This window comes from Alternaria alternata (genome assembly GCF_001642055.1).
Source record: "Alternaria alternata strain SRC1lrK2f unplaced genomic scaffold CC77scaffold_21, whole genome shotgun sequence".
Lineage (NCBI taxonomy): Eukaryota > Fungi > Ascomycota > Dothideomycetes > Pleosporales > Pleosporaceae > Alternaria > Alternaria alternata.
The window spans coordinates 427061-448635 of NW_017306210.1; the positions used below are offsets into that span (position 1 = coordinate 427061).

Genomic DNA, 21575 nt, shown 5'->3' on the forward strand with positions numbered 1-21575 from the left:
ATGTTGGACGGGATGCAGGCTACGACACGCTCGAACAGCCACTCCCCAGGGTCAGCCACAATGCGTCCTCACGTGAGGCAATAGTCAGAAGCTCACCAAGCGGCCCGCGTGAGACACGGAGCGCTGTCTATCATAACTGCATTGGTTGTCTAGACAGACTACGTGCACTGTTCCTAAATAGCGCATTCTTTATCAGTGTACCTTGCTTGCGACGACGCGACGTTGCTCGGCGGCTGCCTGAGCTCTGGAGCGACAGGGATCAGCTTCGATGACCGAGTTAGCAGCAACCACCACGAACGCGGCGCCCGCACGCCGTAATCAGCCCTCGATATACGCCAACCCACGACAAAAAGACCCCGCTTTGCTCGTCGGCGCATTCGAGCTTCGTGTGCGGGTTTGGGGCTTTGGAGATATGAAGGTGCTATCCACGCAGCCATCTTCCCCGCCGAATTTCCGCAGCAGCGGCCTTGACTGAACATGGCGACTTCCCGGCCTCACAGGTCTTCCACAGCCGCCTCAAGACTCCCGCCCATGAACAACCAGATAGCCGAACTCCGAAGCCTAGCGGACGAATTGATCAGAGCGTCCGAAGCCACTCCCCCGACCTCCGAAGTCCTCCACAACCAGAGCAACGCGCTCCGCCGCATGCGCCAGCTGCTTATCGAATCAAACGACCAAACCCATACCAAAGATGCCTTCAGACATGTTCGGGGCTTCGAGACGCTCCTCATCACCCTGCGCTCGCTTTCTGGCTTCTATAAGCCCGCCGAGCTGCCTACCCCCGACCGCATCGACTTCTTCGAGGTGATCAAGGGAACGCTGGATGTGCTCTCAGACGCGCTGAACGAGCATGCCGGTAACAGGCGCTTCTTTGCAAAGCGCGTCGAGCACGGCGGCTGGAGTGCTTTGGAACAAGCCTTGGGCAGCACAGGAATTTTCGGCGGGCAGTCACAGAGCAAGCGCGACGATGCTGGTCAGGAGCAGCTGTTCGGCACCCTATTTGCTTTTGCATTGGGCGAAGAGGCCATGACACGCATATTCAGAGACATTGATAAGAAGCTCGAAACCACACAGTCCAAGCCGGAGGAAGATGCAGGCCCCGATGGCGACTCACAGGCTACCGAAATTGTAGTCTCTAGCCCGCGGTCCATGTACAGTGACACCGACATCGATCTCGACCCCCTGCGCAGCCAGGTCCGCGCTATATTCAGCGGCAATGAGATACTGCAGAACCCAGACATCATTCCAACCATATTCCACTTCTGGCAGGGTTTGTCTGGTGAAGATGTTCCAGGCACACGGTCCAAGGCTCTCTCTGTTTCGGTGTTGCTTGCCATCCTCGAGATCGTTTCCATCTCTTCCTTTAACAAAGCTGCTCTACATGTCACTGGCGTCTTGAGTACAGTCTTGCCTCTTCTTTTTGAGAACAAGTGCGCTCCTGTAGAAGCTAGCCTATTACTAGAGCTGGCCGATGGCTTAGTGCAGTACGGTATAAACAAGCTCGACGATGCATACTATCTCTTCCGCAAAGCAGCGTCTTCGGAATCAGCTGCCAAGTTCCTCCTACGCGGTATGCGCTCGTCTCGCGACCCGCCTTTCATACAGTTCGATCTCTCTCTGCATGGCTTCAGTGCGATTGAACTTCCAGATATCGGTCGTCCATTCCCGCCCATGTCTACGGGAGGTGGATACACGTTCGCGGCCTGGATACGAGTCGACAGATTCGATACCAACTGTCACACTACACTCTTTGGCGCTTACGATGATACGCAAACGTGTTTCCTAATGGCATATCTGGAAAGAGATACTCGTTGCTTCATCCTGCAGACCTATATGGGTCATTCTACTGGTGTTGTACCTAGTGTCCGGTTTAAGAAAGCACCTCGTTTCGAAGCGGGCCGGTGGTATCACATCGCTATTGTCCACAAAAGAACAAAGGCTATTGGTATGGGTGCTGCCAAAGCATCACTTTTCGTAGATGGTGAGTTCACCGAGACTATGAAGGCACATTATCCTTCACATCCTCCGGTGCTAGATAGCAGCCAGGAGAGCTTTGCCTCCATGTCTTCCAGCGTGTCGAAGCACCACATACTCGCATTCCTGGGGACACCACGGAACTTGGCGCCCCGACTGGGCAGAAACGTCATCTCTTCTAAGCTCTCAGTTGCTTCGTTCCACCTCTTCTCTGAACCCCTGTCGGATGAGCTGATCGCCGTATATCACAAACTTGGTCCGCGTTACTGTGGAAATTTCCAAGATAGACTTGGGTCGTTCCAGACCTATCGCACGTCTGCTGAGCTTCATGTTCACAACGAGATATTACATCCCGGGAGGGAGGAGCGATCGGACATCGTAGCAGCTATCCGGGCGAATGCAAGTCATCTAATGCCAGAATCCAAGATTCTGCTGAGCTTTTCCCCTAGTTCCGTCATGGATGACGATGACAGAAATGCCATCGATGAATCTCAGCTAATCCGATCCCTCTCACGAGAGTCAGCTAAAACTCTTCACAAGTATACCAGACTGCATAGCACTCCAATCATCATCAATGCTGCTGTGCCTTCGGTCAACGATGCACTGTCTCAGCCGAGAGGATTTGGACGACTATCGGGTGATCCTGTCGTTGTCGTTCCACAATCGCTCGACGACGCCATCTGGCGAATCGGTGGGTGCGTGGCGGTCGGGTTGAAGTTGGTACAGTCAGCCCAGACTTTGGACAGTATGCTTCGTTCTGTCAACATCTTACTCGAAGCTGTTGGAGGCAATTGGCGCAATTGTGAGGCCATGGAGCAACGCAACGGATTTGCTGTTCTGGCTGAGGTTATCCGCCAGAAGATTGGATTCGCCATGGGTGGATTGGTGGGGCGCAACCCGTCTTCGCTGGATGTGACACCGGAAGACTGCGAAAGTTTTGTTATGCAGCTGCTGCGAATCGTCCTTCGATTCGTCGGCTATGATGAAAACGAGCCGACCGAGTCGCTCATCATCAACCCTCTCGCATATAGGGTGCTCCTAGTTGATCTTGAGATCTGGCGTAGAGCTACTTCAGTGGAAACCCAGAAGCTATATTACTTGCAATTCGCGCACTTTGCCAAGGGCAGTAAGCATCATCACTACAACGCTAAGCGGTTTCATAGGATACGTACGTATAGCCACATGACGCGCCGACCCTAGCTAACATATCAAAGGAGTTGTCAAGCGTCTTACGGATGCTCTTAAAGGAGAGAATTTCACACCACAAACATTCAAGCTATTCCTTGGTGCGTTCAAAGCCTTGCTCGTCATCAACTTCAACGGAGAGAATGCGAGATCGCTTTCTCTTTTCGTTACGTATGCGCTGCATGACAGCCGCGCATCATATGCCAAACGGGGGTTGCGGCCAAAAGCGAGTGTCGCCCGCCTTCGCAAGAACACACCGACACTGACACCAGAATCGACTCCACGGTCGAATAGTCCAGCGTCAATTGGCGCCAGCTCACCACCACTATCTCTACCGGAATTAGGCATTGCTATCCTCAATCTTCTGGCAGAGCTTCTTTGTGACCCTCAGAATCCACAAGAAATCATCCGTTTTGCAAAGAATGTCACCGGAAAGTGGCTGCTGTACCTCCTCGCTGAGCCGGAGCAACGAGTCGTTGTTCTTGGCGCAAAGATCTTGGCTCGATTGCTTGTCGTAAATGGCTCACACTACGTCAAGAAGTTTGCGGATAAGACTGGAGGCTTCATTCTGATGAAGAACAGACTGCGACATTGGTGGAATACTCCAGGTATTTGGACTATCTGTTTTGCGATACTCTTCGGTCGAGATGTTGCATCCATTGACTTTGAGCGCGATTTCGACGTCTTCAATCTAGTTGACATATTCATTGCGCACTCACCACAGTCTCAGCTGAGGATCTGGTACCCTGAAGTGTTTCCGGTAATTACTGCAATGCTGGAAACAGGCCTGAGAGCGATTGTCCGAGACCGAGACCTCACCCGAGCAGATGATGGCCCACCTAAGCAAGAAAATGGCGAGGGCACAGTTACACGGGGTCGTCGAAGAACAATGTCGCTGAATGCTAAACAACCGAAAGTTGGTATGTATCGCTTACCTAGTATATTGTATCAATACTGACCACACTAGACACCCGAGCTCCCCAGACAGATCGCCTCAACGATTTTGCTGTTGTTCTTAACTCCGCTATTCAATTCTTGTCCGAGCTGCATTCGCGATCTGAAGGTTTCCGCGACTACACCAACTCGTCCAACTACGTCCAGGAGTTACTCTTCGTCCTCTATCCAGTGATTGTCACATCGGATAACGTTAGCGCTGAGACTGAATTACTTTCGAGAGGGTCCGCGCTGACATTCGAGGGCCAAGATGTGGTAATACGACCGCTCTCCCGAGCCAATGGGCATGAGACGCCTGTGGTTCGTACGACTAATGTCGACGTATCGCCTTCGCCCTCATCCCGCCGTGTGTTGCCTTTCCGCAGAGCCTCGTCTTTTGTACTAGTCTCCGCGGATAAGAAGAAAGTCGCGCAGCAGCCTTCGCTCAACCCAATACTGTCTCCCAAATACGCTGCTCCATTGGCGCTCAAAGTTGGTAGTTCGGTGGTCGAGGCTACATTGGAGGTCGTTCTAGATGTGTTCAAGGACCAGATCTTCACGAGGAAAGAATTCCCTGGACTCGGTTTGTTCATGAAAACACCACCTGGCTTCCAAGAACACCAAGCTTATTTTGAGTCATACATCCTTCGACAGACGCTTTCGTCCGTGAAGAATGCGCTTCAGTTTGACCAGCAGCTACTGCACGAACCGCGTGTGCTCACCAATTTGGCGCGCTTCGTGACTCATGTGTCCGAAGCGGTCTTCGAGGGCTGGTTTCTCGATGGTGCGGAGCCCTTGCTCGACTTTTCTGGGTTCCTCCTGGAATACTTGGAACGACCAGACATTGCGACAATCAAGTCTGTCAGACTCTGCACACAAGCTATCCAATCAATTCGCAACACCTTCTTGAGAGTCGCTCTACTCCGCTTGGCAGAATCAGATGAGACTGAAGGCGGAGAGACTACAACAGCAGTGATCGAGAAGATGATGTACTGGCAACCTATTATCCTCTCTTCTGTCAATAACGAAACGTTTTCGCTAAAGATGATCTGCTACCTTCTTTACACTCAGTTGTCATCTGAACACACGGCTGTGCGTCTTGCAGCTGCGAATTTCTGGCGATCTCTCATGGTGCAAAAGCCTCACGAGACATCCATGATATTGGCTGATGCCATTCATGGAGACACAAAGGACCTCTACGATGGCTTTCAAAAGCTGGTCGAGCTAGACAACGAAACGTTCCTCGAATGGCTTGACAAGAACAAGACAGAGATGGACAAGTTCTTCTATGGCTCCATGACCAAATCATGGGAAGACTTTGCCCACAGCCAGAACAAGAAGACCGAAGAGACATCTCAAAGGCGCATCGCAAAGCGCAAGGAAAAGTTGAAGCAATGGCAATCTGATGAACTTGCTGCTGACAACGTCTGGAATCACCACGAGAACTCGACAAACCACTGGAGATCCAATATACATGCTTCTGAACGTATCAAGCATCAGCGCGTCTTACAAGACCAGCAGGATAACGCTACCTACATGGCGACTGTACTGGCGAAGCTCGATCACCAACTCAAAGGCCCATGCGGCTTGTTCGAAGAGAGCCCACCTGCCAGATGGCGGCTTGACGAAACCGAAGGTCGTGATCGAAAGCGTCTGCGTATCATCGTCGACAATACTACCAGAGAGCAATCCTACCAACCCAAACGGAAAGACACAGACCCACGAGAGAGGCCAAGACTAGACACTACAGTGCCAGCAATCTCGGCGAAAGAAGCTGTTGGCGTTACACCCGTCAAAGGACGATCAGCTAGATCTTCCTCCGCTGTAAGCGGCGCATCGGGTGATCCCACAGAGGAACCGGAGTCTGCCAGCGACGATGACTTCGAGATGGTCGAGGCCATGTACGAGGATGAGGATGGCTTCGAAGACAAGAACCGTAAAGTCATGCGCAGTCTGAACCGCGGCGACCAGGTGCAGTATGTGTGCAACATTTCACGGGTAGTTGGACTGGAAGCGATAGAGGGCCTTCTCATTGTAGGAAAAGACTGTCTCTACTTGCTGGACGATTTCTTCCAGCGGTCTGACGGTGAGATTGTACGCGTATGGCAGGCGCCGCCCGACGAGCGCGACCCTTACGTGCAAGTCATTGCTGGAAAAGAGGCTGTTACCACTCGTCGACCACCACCAAGGAGCCAGGAAGATGCAGTGAGGAACTGGAAGTGGACTGAGGTCATCAGTATCTCGAAGCGACGCTTCCTGCACCGTGATGTCGGAATCGAGATATTCTTCGACGATGGCCGTAGCTATCTTCTAACCGCTGTCTCTGCCCAGGCGCGTAACGACATACACTCCAGAGTACTACAACGAGCTTCTCATGTCGCGAACCCGGAGAAGTTCGCCAATTCCGAAATCTCTTGGCGCCTTGACTCCTTGCGCAACCCGGAAGAAGCACCGCAGACTTTTGGGTCACGTTTTGCATCAGCTTTCGGCTCTGCTTCCGCTCATCCAGCGACTAAGAAGTGGCTGAAAGGAGATATGTCCAACTTCCATTATCTCATGTTTGTCAATACGCTTGCCGGCAGGACGTTCAACGACCTCACACAATACCCAGTCTTCCCCTGGGTGTTGTCAAATTATCATAGTGAAGAGCTGGACCTCAGCGACCCAAGCAACTTCCGAGATCTCCGGAAACCTATCGGTATCCAAGACCCGAAGCAAGAGCACCTAATCAGAGAAAGATTCAGTTCCTTTGCCGAGATGGGAGATGCTAGTCATGCCTTCCACTATGGCACCCATTACTCGTCTGCCATGACTGTGGCATCGTATCTCATGCGCCTTCAACCGTTCAGTGCTGCTTTCTTCCTCATTCAGGGCGGTACGTGGGATCATGCTGACCGTATGTTCTACTCGATCCAGAATGTTTGGGAGTCGGTATCAGCAAAGAACATGGCCGATGTACGCGAGCTTACGCCAGAGTTCTACTTCCTCCCTGATTTCCTGACCAATGTCAATGGGTACAACTTCGGTCTGCGATCCGACGGCTCGACTATCGACAATGTCAAGTTACCTCCGTGGGCCAAGGGCGACCCGGCCATTTTCATCGCCAAACAACGCGAGGCATTGGAGAGCCCTTATGTTAGCCAAAACCTGCATCACTGGATCGATTTGATCTTCGGTTACAAGCAGCGAGGCGAAGCAGCGATTGAGGCCGCCAACGTCTTCCACTACATGACGTACCAAGGTGCAATCGATCTCGATACTATTGTGGATGAGAAGGAGCGTGCGCAAAAGATTAGTGTTATCAACAACTTCGGACAGACGCCTCCACAGGTCTTCCAACGACCACATCCGCAGAAGGAGAACATCACAAGACCTACTAAGCTCGATACGGCCGCCGAGAGCTTGCATCGCGTACCCGGCACGTTACTTGAGTCAAATGATCGCATCTCATCCCTCAACTACATCAGCAAGAGCGACAAGCTCCTATGCTCTGCACCATTCCGGCATAACATCCCTCCGCACCATGATCGTTACATGGAGTGGGGTTTCACAGATGGCAGCGTGCGCTTCTACGACTCACACTCCAAAAAGCTCATTGGACTATTCGAGCATCTGCACTCCGGCCAGCTAACAACCTCCCTATTCGTCGACGGCAGCACGCTTATCACAGCCGGAACCGATTGCACTCTGGCGATTTGGAATATGAATAAAGGCGACCGAGGTCACATCGACCTCCAAAACGCAACTACATTGTTCGGCCACAAATCCTCCGTCATCACACTGGCCGCAAGCCGTGCCTTCTCCGCTTTCCTATCTGCATCGCTCGATGGGCGTGTCTTCCTCTGGGATCTAAATCGCAATGAATTCGTCCGGGAACTGGATCTCGGTCAACGACAAAAACGTAACCCAGTGCCGATCCAAGCAGCCAGGATAAACAGCGTCACAGGCCACATTGTGCTCGCATGCGGCAGCCGACTTATCGTCACCACACTCAACGGCGCCGTGCTACTAGACGAGGACATTTGCGACAGCGAAGACGACGCAGATAGCATCACCGCCGTTGCCGTCTACGAAGGCACGGGCAACGAGTGGTGCGAACGCGAGCTCATCTTTACCGGCCACCGGAGAGGCGTCGTCAAGATTTTCCACCTTACGCCCACGCCACCGACTATTTACACGCCCCCCGGGTCAATGACGACGACGACGCCTAGCAAGTGGTCTTTGAACCTTGTCAATGTGCTTAATCATGGTGATCCGACGGTGCCGACGGCTGCGGCGCCGATTACGTGTATACTGCCCATGGCGAATCATGTTTATACTGGAGATGAGGAGGGGAGAGTTGTAAGTTATCTTTTTTTTGGTTTTTCTTTTAGTTCATGATGTAGGTGCTAATTTGATGGTGTAGTATGAATGGGATTGCGTGCATCGGCACCATTGATTGTAAACAGCACGTTGGGGTGAGGTTGCTGCGCTTTTCGACATGGGGAAATGGTGTTTTGGGCGCGGCTTTCTTCTTGCATTGGGGCAGATAGCTGGGTGTGTAGCATTGGTGGGGAGTGAATAGATATGGTTTTGGCGTTTCAGTCCTGTTTGTTTGGAGGTGGATGTGGTTGTGTGTCACTTCTTGTTCAGGTGTTCTGGTTAAAAAATGCAACAAGTGGATTATGAACGGCTCCAGGTCGCAAAAGACATCATCGGACTTGGAGCAAAAGTAAAAGGGAGGCAAAGACATACAAAAGTGGGGAACTGATAATGGTTACCCACCTAACTACTATCTCGCCGGTACACCGAGAAACCCTACCTTTAATTTTTCCATCACCGCAGAGACGGCTAAGTACTGACTTCGCATGCAAGTCACGACACACTAATTTTGGTAGTGTTATGCAAAGTTCAGGGTACCGTAAGCCAAACGTAGGCGGCCCTAGGCCACCCAATATTACTTAAGCTCAGGCATACAGTGCAGTATTACCCGCTCCCGTTAGCGGGTGGCGCAGATCGGTGCGATTTCTCAATCAAACTGCATGCTGTATGTTAGATAGGCTTTCCCTATCGCTACTATGGCCTCAACCTTACCTGGATACCCTTTGTTCGCAACAACATTAGAAAGTTTAACACATTTATACACCGCTTCGATACCGGCATAGCACGCTGGTTCCTTTGATGACCGCTCTCTCTCAATTACTGCGACGTGATTTCCAAACACGCTTCTGCGGGCGTTAACACAGTCAGAGCTATACCACAAAAGAAACGCTTATGACGGAGAAGCTTTTGTGACGTAACTAGAACTTGCAACAAGACGACCGAAGTCTTTTTAGGACTAGAAAGCGTGTGAAAAAGTAGGCGAAAAGTAGATCACGAACGGCCCGTGTCCTATGTAAGAAGGATTAAGGCGATGCCAAACTTGCAAGCGCGGGGCGATAATGTCCTAGTATTACTACAGTGGATTCAGCATCGGATACCGATCTCGAATGGACCTGCGCCATGACATGATCATCATGTCAATCACTGAGGCTGTGATACGAGCTCCGCTCAGTCCAACATAAATACCGGTCTCTCAAACTCCTCGACATACCATCTGAACAACATCTCATTACTATCGTTGCTGAGCTACCTGAACACAGCTTCTTTACCGAACACCTTCGAACTCAAATCTCTACTTCCCTCAATCATGCTTGCACCTACCTCGCTTCAGGCAGCACTACTCACATGCCTTGCTGCTACTACGCTTGCCGTGCCCACTAGGTAAGTTATTTTCGAACAAAAGAAAGACACTCCTAGTCCCAGCAACTGACCGATCTCCTACAGTCTTACCAATTCCGACCCTGCTGTTGCCGACCCCTTGGTAAAGCGAGACAGCTGGTGTATATCTTGGTACGAAGACGTCGGCTGTACGAGTCCCCTCGGCACGCAATGTGGCGGGGAGGACAGTGCGCCTCAGTCGTGCACTGCTATCGGGTTCAATGACGAGACGACGGTAAAATCGATCGATTGGCAGCCAGTTCCGGGATCTGTCCTGGCTCTATACGAAGGAGATCAATGCGCTTTGGGTTCTAATCTGGAGTTGTTCTCGGATCAAGACAATGGATGCCAGGCCGTTATATATGACGTGAAGTACTTCTCGGTTGGTAAAAATTAGATAGAACTATTTATTTACCTAGAGAGAAGTAGTTATGAGATTGAGCAGAGGCTCAATAGCGGGTAGGGGTAGATTGTATTCAACCACAAATTCTACTATGCAGAGTGCAGCTCAACCTGTATCTGTACTTATATATTCTTTGTGCAACGAAAACAGAGCTATATGTGACCAAGACAATCGGTGTCATGTTTTTCGGACGTGCTGATCAGTTCAGAAGAAGAGTGCTTCTAATAGCCATTACAGATGATGTTATTCGTGGCGTTGAACAACTCGCTTCGCTTTGGTGTAACACGGGGCTGCTGTAGAGCATGTACCACTTTCTAGTTGAAGTTAATCACGAACTAATATTATATTAGGTATTGTGTCGCTATTTCGAGTCCACTGAGAGCCGGCACTGTGAAGTTTCACATCGACAATGATGCAAATCGCTCAGATTCCGTGATCTTGGTCTCTCAATGTACCACCTAAGTTCGTCTTGTAATAATCGAATGAACAAGAGAACCAACTTTAAGCGTTCTATAGTCTTGTGTTCAAAATTGTAAGACGTTAGACTTTAGATGCAAGCAACACAATAGGGTAAGATTAGTGCGCTCTTCATTATAGAGAAGAGTGTTTTAAGCTCAGCTTTGTCCTTACATAAGGGTAGATATCTAGACTTTTAGCATTGCTGGGTACTTTATAGGGAATGAATAGATATGGATCGAAAAATTCAATATTTATTTCGTATGGTCTTTAGTATCGTGTTCTTAAATTGACCTGCGTTCAAACTATCGTGATGGCACCTCGTTTGCCGGAATTCCAAACAGAAGTATTAAACCATCCAACACGTTCGTATACAAGCGACGTAGAAGAGCTATCGGCCAAAGGCCTGAGAATAAGCCCCCAAGTGGATGTTCGTCCCACGGAAACATCTTCCTCATAGTAGGCGGTCGCAACGCATCGAGCAATTCCCATGTAGAGATCATTCCCATCTTGCTCTTGGTCGCTATCCATACCAAACCCATCGAGGATTTCGGGCTCACCACCCATACCAAAATCGTCAGTGATTTCTGCGAGAAGTTGTCTTCTTCTAGAAAGAAATGAAATGGGTGAGCTGAATGCTCCGTCCAAAACCAAGGCGCCGCCAGTGACGCTCGAGAAGGGCGCAGTTGGCGAAACAGGTGTGACAGTACAAGAGATGACTTCGACGATAGGCGTGTACCACTCGCAATGATCTGTTTGGAAAGTGACAGGACCGTCCAAAGCCATCCAGGACCATGAAGGAGCCCTAGATCTGGCTGGTCGCTTTGCGTTATAAACGTGCCAACTTAACTCCTGCAAGAGATGTCTGGCCCACAGGCCCGCAAGATACACATCATTCATGACTCCTTCAAAATACGCCGCTATTCCAGCTATCGCACTCAGTTTGTCTCCTTCATTCGTCATCAAGCGAGTCGAGTAGTCTTTCACTACATCTCTCCACAGTCGAAAGATGTACGGCTGTCTTTCTGCCAAGTGCGAAGGGTTGCTGAAAGAGCTTATGTTTGCTGAGTAGATGCTTAGCGATGGACGCACGATCTTACCGCCCGGTGCAAAGCGAATTGTTGTCAGTCCGGTAGATGCACAGTAGCCATTCCAATCTGTCCAGCGATAGAGTCTACGATCCATTTGCTCGCACTTCCATCCCACAGAGTCCTTCCCAAAAATCAACAATCGTCGCGATAAGATCATCTCTTGCAGCGTCCAGGCCCTTTCGTGTAGCGGTTCGTGCCTTAGGCTCTCGTATGTAGGCAGTAAAGCAAGGCTGCCAATTTTTCCATCACCACAACCAACCGGTATCTCCAGGGCTGGTGGTAGACCATCTCTGACCTGGAGGAAGCCTTCAGCTGAACTTGTGGAACAGGCAGCCACTATGGTGAAATAAGCGTTCTGATAGATCTTGGCCATTTTCGCTATTTCCCTTTGTTTGTCACGCTCCGAGTTCTGTACAATACACAAGGCATCGACCCAGAGAAACCTAATTCCCATAGCTTTGGTTGTTTTGATTGCATCTTGCAGTGTTTGCGGGAGGTTATCGTACGAGATCTTGCGCAAGTGCCGCAACAGATTCACATCCTTTGTGATGACTGGTTGCGAATAGCCCCAACAGTAGCTCAGTGCTGCATACTGCCCTGCTTCTCCTTCTCTAGGAATATACAATCTCAGCTTTTGCTCCTTGGCTGAGAACTTGGCGAGATCTATCAACCTCACGGGGAGCTCTGATTCGCGCCTCACACAATTGTCGTGCCAACAGTCGCATTCTTTAATCCATGAGCGTATTTGATCGAAGGTTCCCTTGTCCCCCCGATTTAACTTGGTAGTTGCATGTGGTAAGAACTGCGCTACATGATCGCCTACAAGTACTACGTTAGCTCCGAAGTGGTGTTTGGGACCGCGAACTTACCAAAATTTGTGGTCGCTTTGTACTGCAGAGTGCCTGCAAAGACGGTATCCGGAGCGCCAATCAGTAGATCATTTCCTGACAGACGCAATATGAAATGAACGACTCTTTCTTCTTATGGCTTATGCGAGACATTGTTGGCGCTCGAAAGTCGATCACGACGAGCTCGAGATCTCTCATCTGCCTGGTCCAAGAAATCTTTCAGAATCCTGCAAAGTCTGCAGCCAGCTTGAGCCTCGTTCATGAGAGTAGTCCATGGTTTTGCGTATACTAGCCCTTCCGACGAGAGTAGCAACGATATTGGACTCACGCCCGCGACATTTGTAGTAAGCAGATTCGTGCAGACAGGACCTATGTGAATTGGCACCGCCATTAGGATGAACGAACGTTCTTGGAACGCAGTGTGGTGCGGAGGTGTGCTGTGAATATCTGTTCAACTGCGGGTGCGCTGACAAGGCTGAGTCGGTTCGCGCAACTTCCATAGTAAGCTTTCGTTGGCTGCGAGATCATTGGCCAGTCGCCTAAGCATGCTGCTTACACTACGCGTGGTGGCTGCCAGCATAGTTCTCATCCTTTCCCACTCAGCCTTCCTCACGAAGTCTTGTCACGCAGCGCACATATACATGCCAAACGAATAAATCACTTCGAGAAGAAGTCACCATAAGTGCAGATCAAAGATCATGAACAAGCCTATGTGCCAGCATACGGAGCTGTGATGACGTCGCGATCTTTCTAGAGACGCTGCACACCGTTTTTCATCACCTATCAGAGCCAAAAGAGGCCTGCGCAAATGGCATAGATAACGAGGTAACAGTCTTTCCTCAAACTACAGGCGTTTATGCTGGGATACGGGTAACGAGACAAGGCCAGACGTCCTAGGCTGTCCGCTCTACAACACCATCCTTGTAAAGACGGTAAGAGTGGAAGGTGGTGTAAAGTTTATGGAGCGCATAGGTCTTGGGAGAACATACAAATATGCGTGGAGAGACGCAGGGGCAACAAAAGAAGTGGTTGTGTTAGAGTAACGCAAATGCTTGTTTGAACTTGGGCATGCAACTCTGCACGCTACAAATGTAAGCGTCTTCGAAGGAAGTGGCTATATATGGGAAGCTAGTTCGTAGGCTTGGAAAGACAGCTTTATTCGAGAGAAGAGAACGTGGGCAAACCCCTCTCAAGACCACCCTGTTGAGACTACCTATCTACATACTGAAGTTGCCCGATGTCCCTGCTATCGACTGGTACTCGGTGCAAAAGGACAAAAACATACAACAGCGGGGATTCGCTAGTGGTCACCCACCTAACTACTAATCCGCCGGTACACTGCTTGTATATGGCTGAGCGGACGGGAAGCCTAATTTTCAGTGTCCTATGGTCGTATGTGCAAGGAATTGAGCGGTTTGATCTTATAACCTGCATGATACATATCACAGTGGCAGGCAGCGACAAACATCAGGGCGTGTGTCGGTACTGTGATGTCGGTACACTAGCACAAGGTATCGTTTGTGTGGAGGTTTCCTTCATGCATACTGTTCGGGAGATACCTGTAGTAGCTCAGTATTAATGACAGTTGACGTGGTGAGCCGTGAATGAGATACGAAGTAAGGGTCCAGGACAGATAAGGCAGCAAGACGAAAGTAGGGGAATGTTTGCAGTTTTGAGATTAGCTCTTAAGCATGAAGTAGGGTATGTTGACTGGTAGTACTTATCACTGATCATGATCTGAGCGCTGATGTATACTAGTCTCATGACGATGCTTATCTGGCGGATGCTTGGCGATGCTTGTTTGCCTTGGGTGGGGATGCGTGTACGCGCATTACACTCTCTTGACGGGATGACTATACGTGGCGGTTGATCCTTGTCGCTAAAGAATGTTGCTGATGCATCTGTTGCTGGGTAGCTGCTTGATCAGGTGTACTTCGGTTAAGTCTGGACAATGCTTTGCGCTTTAGCTAACAATCGACGGGGATTGCTTGTGGTGGGGCCATTGGGCTACTATGACAGCGATTTGTAAGTTCTCTGAGAATCAATTCGTCCACTCTTCGACGTGATGTATTCCTTGAAGGCGAGATGTGAGGGTACGATGAAGGGATTGCTTTTGCAAGATTACAAGGTCCTTCGGTGCTGATCGGGTGTGGTGCCGGATCAGCGACGGCGCCAAGTGCTTGGTATTGTGCGAATATTATACTCCAGTTGAGCCGCAAACATGCAAAGGGTCGCGTGCAGCTATCTGGGCTGATAGAAATAACACCAGCCATGTTCTTCTTTAAGAACTGGCGTTGGTCGATTGCGGGGTTCAGGGAAAGGGTACACCAGGACTAGCCACCAAATCAGCTAGCTCATGGGGGAGGAGATCCGCACCTTTCCGGACGCAGCATGACCCCACTATTAGGCCGCGTGCTTTGAGCCAATACTTACCGATTAGCACGTCATTTTTCGCCTTAAGTCTGGGTCGTCGTCGCGCCGCGCTCGCTCTTTCGCAAACCCAAAGACAACGCGACATCCCGAGCGACAAACCGAACGATACATGGAGTCGCCGGAAACACCCGCTGCGCCTGAGACTGCTGCTAAGAAGCGCAGAAGACCAGTCAATGGTATGCGATATGGCCCCTCGAAATGGCGACAGGTGTGCTAACAGTATTCGTACAGCCTGCGCTACTTGCCGTGCGAGAAAGGTAATGCTTCATTCTTCCATGAGAAATTCTGTTGGATTTTTGGTTTCCAGGATACGACAAAGCAAACTTTACGAAAACACCAGTGCATTGTCATGGTGGTCGAATTACCGGCGTTGCGGTCTTCGGATACCCGGGAACCAAAGAAAGCAGGGTCCACAGAGCTGACGATCTCCAGGTCAAGTGCGATGAACGACCGAATGGCTGCGTGAATTGTGAACGACTCCAGCTAGACTGCGTGCAGAATGGCGGGGTTTCAGCTGCTGCGAAGAGACCAAGTACATCGTACGAACCAGTCGTGGGAATCAAGCGGAAACGGACATTTCGATCTTGTATCCCTTGTCGAGACTCCAAAGTCAAATGCTCTGGCGAACGACCAAACTGCACGAGGTGTCAACAGCGCCGGACTTCGTGTGTTTACGATGCCGAGCAAGTCGAGCCAGCTTGGGTGCAAAGCATTGCGACTCCAGTTTCAGAAACGCATACCGATTCGATGATGATACCTCCCCATACCCCCCAGGATTCTCGAACACCTTCCAGGGGGTACGGTCCGCTATCTAATAGCGAGCCTGTTGTACCAGGGTGTCCACCAGGCCTGCTATGGTATGCTTGATGAATCCACTCAATTGTATTGAACTGACAAAGACATATAGGTTATTCTCACCACAGCTACCACCGAGAATCAAGCTTCATGCGTTGTTGGATGCGTACTTCAACAACGTTCACCCCATTCGGGTCTTTGCGTTCGAGCATAAGCCGTCGTTCATTAGGATGCTAGATGAAGGTCAGCTCGTGGATGCGTCTGATCAAGCCCTCCTACACATAATGTGTGCGTTAGGTGCTCGATTCTACGCACTTGACTACAGTGAGTCGTTCTCGCCATTGACAAAAGATCTGATCCAGTCAGCGGGAAGCCAGTGGGCGAAGTCTGCGGAGGAGATGTTCTTCGCTGATTACAGCACCATCTCCATCACAAAGCTCAAGGTCTTGGTCTTGCTTCATGACCAAGAAGCCCGTAATGGCAACTATGCGGGCTCTTTCCTTCTTACTGGCCTTGTCATACGCATGGCGCACGCTCTGCAACTCAATAATGAGGTATCACCAGACGTCCTTTGTAAAGAGTTAGGAGGAAGTCCAAACGAGGTATCTGTAAGGGAGTCTCGTAGGAGGCTCATGTGGGCGTGTTATATGATCGATGTCTGGGCTGGTAGTGGTGTCGACCACCTCACTATACTCAATGAAAGAGACCTCAAGATCCAGCTTCCTTGCAACGAGCGTCAATTCTCACTACAGATACCGTGTGTCACGGAGCGGCTTGAGAGAGGTACATTACTGGAATTTATGCCTCCAGAGGACATACCAGAGAAACCGGCGGACAACCTGGGTATGGCTGCGTACTACGTACGTATCGTGAGCATTTGGCGGCGGGTCCTACGGTGAGCGGGAAAAGTGTTCTTTCCGGCCTTTTACGCTAACCTGCGACAGATTCGTAAAGCACATGGATGAAGAGCAACCGCCTTGGCTTCCCGGGTCCGGATTCGCCGTTCTCATCGAGGATATACAATCATGGAAGCAAAGTCTGCCGTCCTGGTTAGACTTTTCCGCGGACAACATCTACATCCGACGTGAGACCCATCAGCTAGGTGCACTCCTCCTCATCCACTGCATGTATCATCACGTTATGTGCGACGTACATCGGATCGCTCTCCCTGATTTGTTCAAGAACCAAGAGCCATTCGTTTTCCCCACTGATCGGCAGGCATTCGTCAGTCATCTACAAGATGTCTGCTTTGAGCATGCGCAGCGTATGTCAGTGTTGGTCTCACATATACTGCAGCACGGCGTCAAACACTTCGCGGACTCTATTCTACCATCGTTCGTCTACAACAGCAGTCGCATCATGCTCTATTATATCGCTCGGATCTTGGATGTATCGAAGCCCGATGCAGGAACTGTTATTGGTCGTACAGTCGAGCTAGTGCAGTACAATAACCAGGCGCTGCGGGAAATGGCGTTCATGTATCCGCTTGCTGAATCGTTATGTATCACATCCGAGCGCTGGTTAGAGACTGTACGCGACAGTCTGGCTCGTGGCCACTCTGCTGACTACATCGCGCCTCAGGACCCGTCCGAGAACGAAGCGCGGCGCATTGTCGGCGCTCCCGCACCGACGGCAGGTACCCCTAGGCAACGAAACGCGGCCCTCTCGGTGATCCCTCCAGTTGAAGAGATACTTTCTGCAACTTCACCTTCAACGCTCAGGACGGCCACTACCCGCTATCCCTTTTCGGCGCCGGCTACTGACCAGGGTTCATCTGTAGTCACGTCAGGTCAGGTCATGACTTCAGCGACTGAGAACGCGGTAGGGACTGTATACTCCTCCCCCAATGCGCCCACTGCTTTTGAGCAGCCCATGTTCAACCTCGACGACCTACAGAACTTTTTTGGGTGGGAAGCAAGTGATGATGAGAATGCACAGTCGACCGGATTTGAGGGATTTGGTCCTCTAGGTTGGGCAAATAATTTCTCTATTATGTGAGTGAGAACCTCAACACGAACTTGCTAGGCGCTTGTACGCAGCTCTTGCTTGGCTTCTCACTTCCTAGGCTGGATAAGGTTTGCCTTCAGCCTCATCCTATAATTAGTTTGCTTCCTCGTCCAGATCAATACCAACTTCTCTTCCGCTGGCCCTTTCTTCGGATGAATTCGCATTGATGCATATGACGTTGGCAATGAAGGCCTCACTTCCCTTCCCTTTGAGATTGCTCAAGCCATAAGTGGATTGCTTGAAGCAGGAACTTATCTCGAGTTTATTCTCACTCTCTGTACCGGCCTACAACTCTTTTAAATCGAGGTGAAAGACTTATTGAACGGATCAAACAGAAAGATAACATTCCTTGCAACTAGCATGGTGCGAGGCTCTACGGATCCACATCCCATTCTTCAACAAATATGTCATCAGCTGTGGACTGATCCCAATCGAAATCTAACGTGTCCGCGCGTTTTGGCGAATCGTCAACAACGTCTTCATGTTGCGCACTGGTTGCAAACATATTTAAACTCGTCCAATATGTAAACCTCTTTCCTCCATCTTCTGATATTGCTTCGATCATGGTAACTTGCTTGAGCCGTTGTAAGGTTGGAAACTCAGCGTGGAACCAGAGGCCATTCTGGTTAACGTCGTTCACCGTCGCGGCGTCGAGCCCAATGCTTTTGTCCATGACAGTCGCGAAGACATGGCACATCGAGGCAAAGGCTTTCGACATGTGGGAGTAATATTGCGTTTGCTTTTTCTTGTCTTGCATGATGCATCGTAGGGGGTTGGTGTTCGTTATTCTTTTGCTGTAGTACTGCTTGGGCCAGACATCCTGTATTCAGTCAGAAAGAATCCTGTACGGATAGTAAGTACACAAGTACCCATATCGTTGTCAAAGAAGGCCCTTCTTCTTTAGGTCTCGACTTCGCGTAGCGGCGCGCTGCCCTGCTTAAGCCGCGTGTGTAAAAGAGGCATGACATTGGCTCGGGTCGCTCTATCGCATTCTCGATGAACCATTCGACAGTGTATTTTGAGGGGAGGTCGCATTCAGTTCTACCCCTGGCCTCCAGTTTGTTTCGGCGGCATGATGGTGTGTCGCATCGCTCCTCTCTTTCCACTGGAACAGCTTCAGTAACCAGAAGAAGATGGCAGAGCGTTACAAAGAGGTCGATGAGCTTCATGGCGAAAGTGGAGCGTGCAGCAGTCGTTTCGACGGGAGGTTCTCCATGCGATAAGCCAAGTGGGGCTGTCGAATCTTTATCTCCAACATGGACGTAAGGCCCCCAAAATGGCTGTGACAGAGGCTGTGTTTGAAACGGATAGTGGTGCGGAGATCCTCATCTTGGCGTCAACGGTCAGCGTCAACAAAGCTTTGTACCGTTATATGCAAGCATGGAGATGTGTCGCGCCTCAGGCATTCCAACGGCTATTATTCGTGTCCGTGGTGCTTCACTAGGCGCGTTCACTGCACGTATTGTCGCGGTGGTCAGAGCACACGCGCACATCGTTCCCAGCTATGGAATGTGCCAAGAGCATCATCTCACCGACGAACGGCTAACTCGGACACAACACTGCAAACTGGTGGCGAACTGAGAAGTTGGGAGCTGGGAGTGATTTACTTTGTACACAGCCCAGCCCAGGGACAATGACCTCGGGAAAATCCAGCCCCGCGGCCAAACTAGTCCTAATTAGGCATTATACACGCTTCGCCTTATCAGGCCACCAATCAACACATTCGACGTTCTCTTCGCAATGTCTAAGTTTAGCGCCAGGGTTGTGGCCTCATCTTAGTACGATAGGTGAAGAAAATGTGGCTTCGATGCTTTCCTGCTCGCAAGCAGAAAAAGCCCAGATGAGCTTCATAAAAGCGACCACGGTTGCCAGGGGAAAGCGGACCGTCACTTATCCTAATGGTCTATGTTGAGTGGCCCATACTATTCGGCGAACATGTTTTAGGAATACACAACTCTCGTTACCGTGTGGTGAACTACTACACGAGCATTGCGACAGATACAACCATAACACTATATTCAACCACTCTAGATCACAATAGGTTCTTCTCATGTAAAACATCCCAAACACTACTGACCGCGGCGTTTCCTGAAATGCATCTTTGCACTACCGAATGAGTAGTCCTTTGTTTGCTTCTCCCCAATCCAGTGTCCCGCTATTCTTCGACGACGAGTTCTATCCCGTAGAGACAGACCTGCCATATTGTCGAGCTCATTCTCACTAAATTTCCATGGTTGGCCTGCCACGGCTACAGCTGTCCATTCATGCTGTGGGGCGTGTCCGGTCAGCTCAATTCCGAGTTCCGTCGCTCGCGCATAGTCTCCAGGATGAAATCCGTGCCTCTCTTTGGTACTGCAAGTATCCCAATAGACACTGATAGCGCGTAGCTTTGGAAGATGCGTGGCAAGATCAGTGGCTGGATCATGTATCATCTTTCGCACATAGCCCGTTGAGACCCATTCGGAGTGGACGATCGTTAGCGATCTCAGCGATCTTGGAAAAGATGAGTATACCAGGCCATTGGTACATACGATACAATCCATCGGTAGCGCGACTTCAGGGAGTATCAACGTCTGTAAGTTGTCGAAACTGAGGAATCTCGGTGGGAGCCGCACCATCCTGCGGTACGCAATACCATGACATGAGGATGGCAACTCCAGCTCGGTAAGCCTCGAGTAGCTCTTATGGAACACTTGAGCCAGATATTTGTGTTCCCTCAATAGCCGCGTCGAAGGATCGCCACTCCAATGTATTCTGTCATCAACCTTTGGGCTCATTGGTCCTTGCCATGGATCTGCATCCCTGAAGACCATCGGAAAATGGAATGTGTGGCTACCGCCGAGCAGTAGCGCTTTGAGGTTTGGTAGTATCAGCAGGAGCAAGGCGAGAAATGCGTTGTTGTGACCTGCTCGTAGCGCGTTTTTCCATACCCATTTATTGTTATTGCTAACGCCGTCGGCCTCTCTGATAGCCTTAAGACAGTCCGTTCGGAAGGAGGTATCGGTCTCGATGCTGAATTGTCTGGCCGGCATCTTCGAGTAGTCTCGTCCATCTTCACGTGTTATCTCTCCAGTGTAAAGCAAGTGCTGAATAAGGCGTTCACGTTGGTTGCTCCTAGGCATCCGCATGCACCCATCATTATCGCCAACATAGTGCTCCCAAGAAGCTTCATGACAGGGGTAGTTCGTGATCTCGAGAGACTCGATCTTATCGGCCCACTGTGCGGCTGGAAACTCTCGGAGCGTTCGAAACAAGGCATGTATGTTCGGAAGCGGAACGCAGAGCGCCTTTTGCTCCTGCAAAATACTTCGCATAATCCTGGGAAAGCGAGTATTCACGATGGCGAGAGGTAACAAATTCCAGTAGGCGCATTGGTTAAAGCGAGGTTCGAGTAAAAGATGTTTAGCTATCAGAAGAAGTAGCTCGTCGGGTAGGTTAAGAATACTGCCGTTCGGTGTGCTGTTGGCAAGAGGAAGGGACATGACTGGCAGTTCAGATAATCCAGTCGCGTTACAAAGCTAGTATGGCTAGATAAGAATCGTTTATGATAAGTTTAGTAGTATATGATATAAAAAGGTAGTCGGTAGCTTGAGAAGTGTAGGGTCAAATTGTCGGATCGTGCCTAAATAAAGAAGGACAGTGAATGTTTACACATACGTTGCTCAGCAAACGTGCGTTGTTTGCCTTTTGATAACGTGGATCTCGAGTAGA

At 50.2% G+C, this 21575-nt stretch overlaps 6 protein-coding genes across 6 annotated transcripts; 3 read left to right on the forward strand and 3 right to left on the reverse strand.

The window, feature by feature from the left end:
- The first annotated feature begins 375 nt into the window (after positions 1 to 375).
- Positions 376 to 8687, forward strand: CC77DRAFT_383472 (beach-domain-containing protein). Its single transcript, XM_018531462.1, has 4 exons — positions 376 to 3142; positions 3189 to 4079; positions 4127 to 8433; positions 8498 to 8687. Exons 1-4 carry the CDS (start codon positions 478 to 480, stop codon positions 8528 to 8530), a joined length of 7896 nt encoding a protein of 2631 aa, XP_018382014.1. The 5' UTR covers positions 376 to 477; the 3' UTR covers positions 8531 to 8687.
- An 863-nt stretch (positions 8688 to 9550) lies between these two features.
- On the forward strand, positions 9551 to 10647 carry CC77DRAFT_1053258 (hypothetical protein; the record flags this gene model as incomplete). Its single annotated transcript, XM_018527735.1, has 3 exons — positions 9551 to 9834; positions 9898 to 10213; positions 10585 to 10647. Exons 1-3 carry the CDS (start codon positions 9761 to 9763, stop codon positions 10645 to 10647), a joined length of 453 nt encoding a protein of 150 aa, XP_018382015.1. The 5' UTR covers positions 9551 to 9760.
- A 343-nt stretch (positions 10648 to 10990) lies between these two features.
- On the reverse strand, positions 10991 to 12782 carry CC77DRAFT_1053259 (HET-domain-containing protein; the record flags this gene model as incomplete). The annotated part of the gene is made up of 3 exons (XM_018527736.1): positions 10991 to 12600; positions 12651 to 12683; positions 12731 to 12782. The coding sequence occupies 3 exons, from the start codon at positions 12780 to 12782 to the stop codon at positions 10991 to 10993; spliced, it is 1695 nt and encodes a 564-aa protein (XP_018382016.1).
- A 2389-nt stretch (positions 12783 to 15171) lies between these two features.
- CC77DRAFT_1012206 (hypothetical protein) lies at positions 15172 to 17855 on the forward strand (the record flags this gene model as incomplete). Its single annotated transcript, XM_018523751.1, has 4 exons — positions 15172 to 15238; positions 15370 to 15919; positions 15970 to 16717; positions 16812 to 17855. The coding sequence occupies 4 exons, from the start codon at positions 15172 to 15174 to the stop codon at positions 17853 to 17855; spliced, it is 2409 nt and encodes an 802-aa protein (XP_018382017.1).
- Positions 17856 to 17992: 137 nt separating this feature from the next.
- CC77DRAFT_1098196 (hypothetical protein) lies at positions 17993 to 19449 on the reverse strand. Its single transcript, XM_018529932.1, has 2 exons — positions 18734 to 19449; positions 17993 to 18684 (listed from the first exon to the last, which is right to left on the reverse strand). The coding sequence occupies exons 1-2, from the start codon at positions 19031 to 19033 to the stop codon at positions 18238 to 18240; spliced, it is 747 nt and encodes a 248-aa protein (XP_018382018.1). The 5' UTR covers positions 19034 to 19449; the 3' UTR covers positions 17993 to 18237.
- A 459-nt stretch (positions 19450 to 19908) lies between these two features.
- Positions 19909 to 21570, reverse strand: CC77DRAFT_1053262 (hypothetical protein). The gene has a single exon (XM_018527737.1). The coding sequence runs from the start codon at positions 21344 to 21346 to the stop codon at positions 19934 to 19936; it is 1413 nt and encodes a 470-aa protein (XP_018382019.1). The 5' UTR covers positions 21347 to 21570; the 3' UTR covers positions 19909 to 19933.
- Between the last annotated feature and the right edge of the window lie 5 nt (positions 21571 to 21575).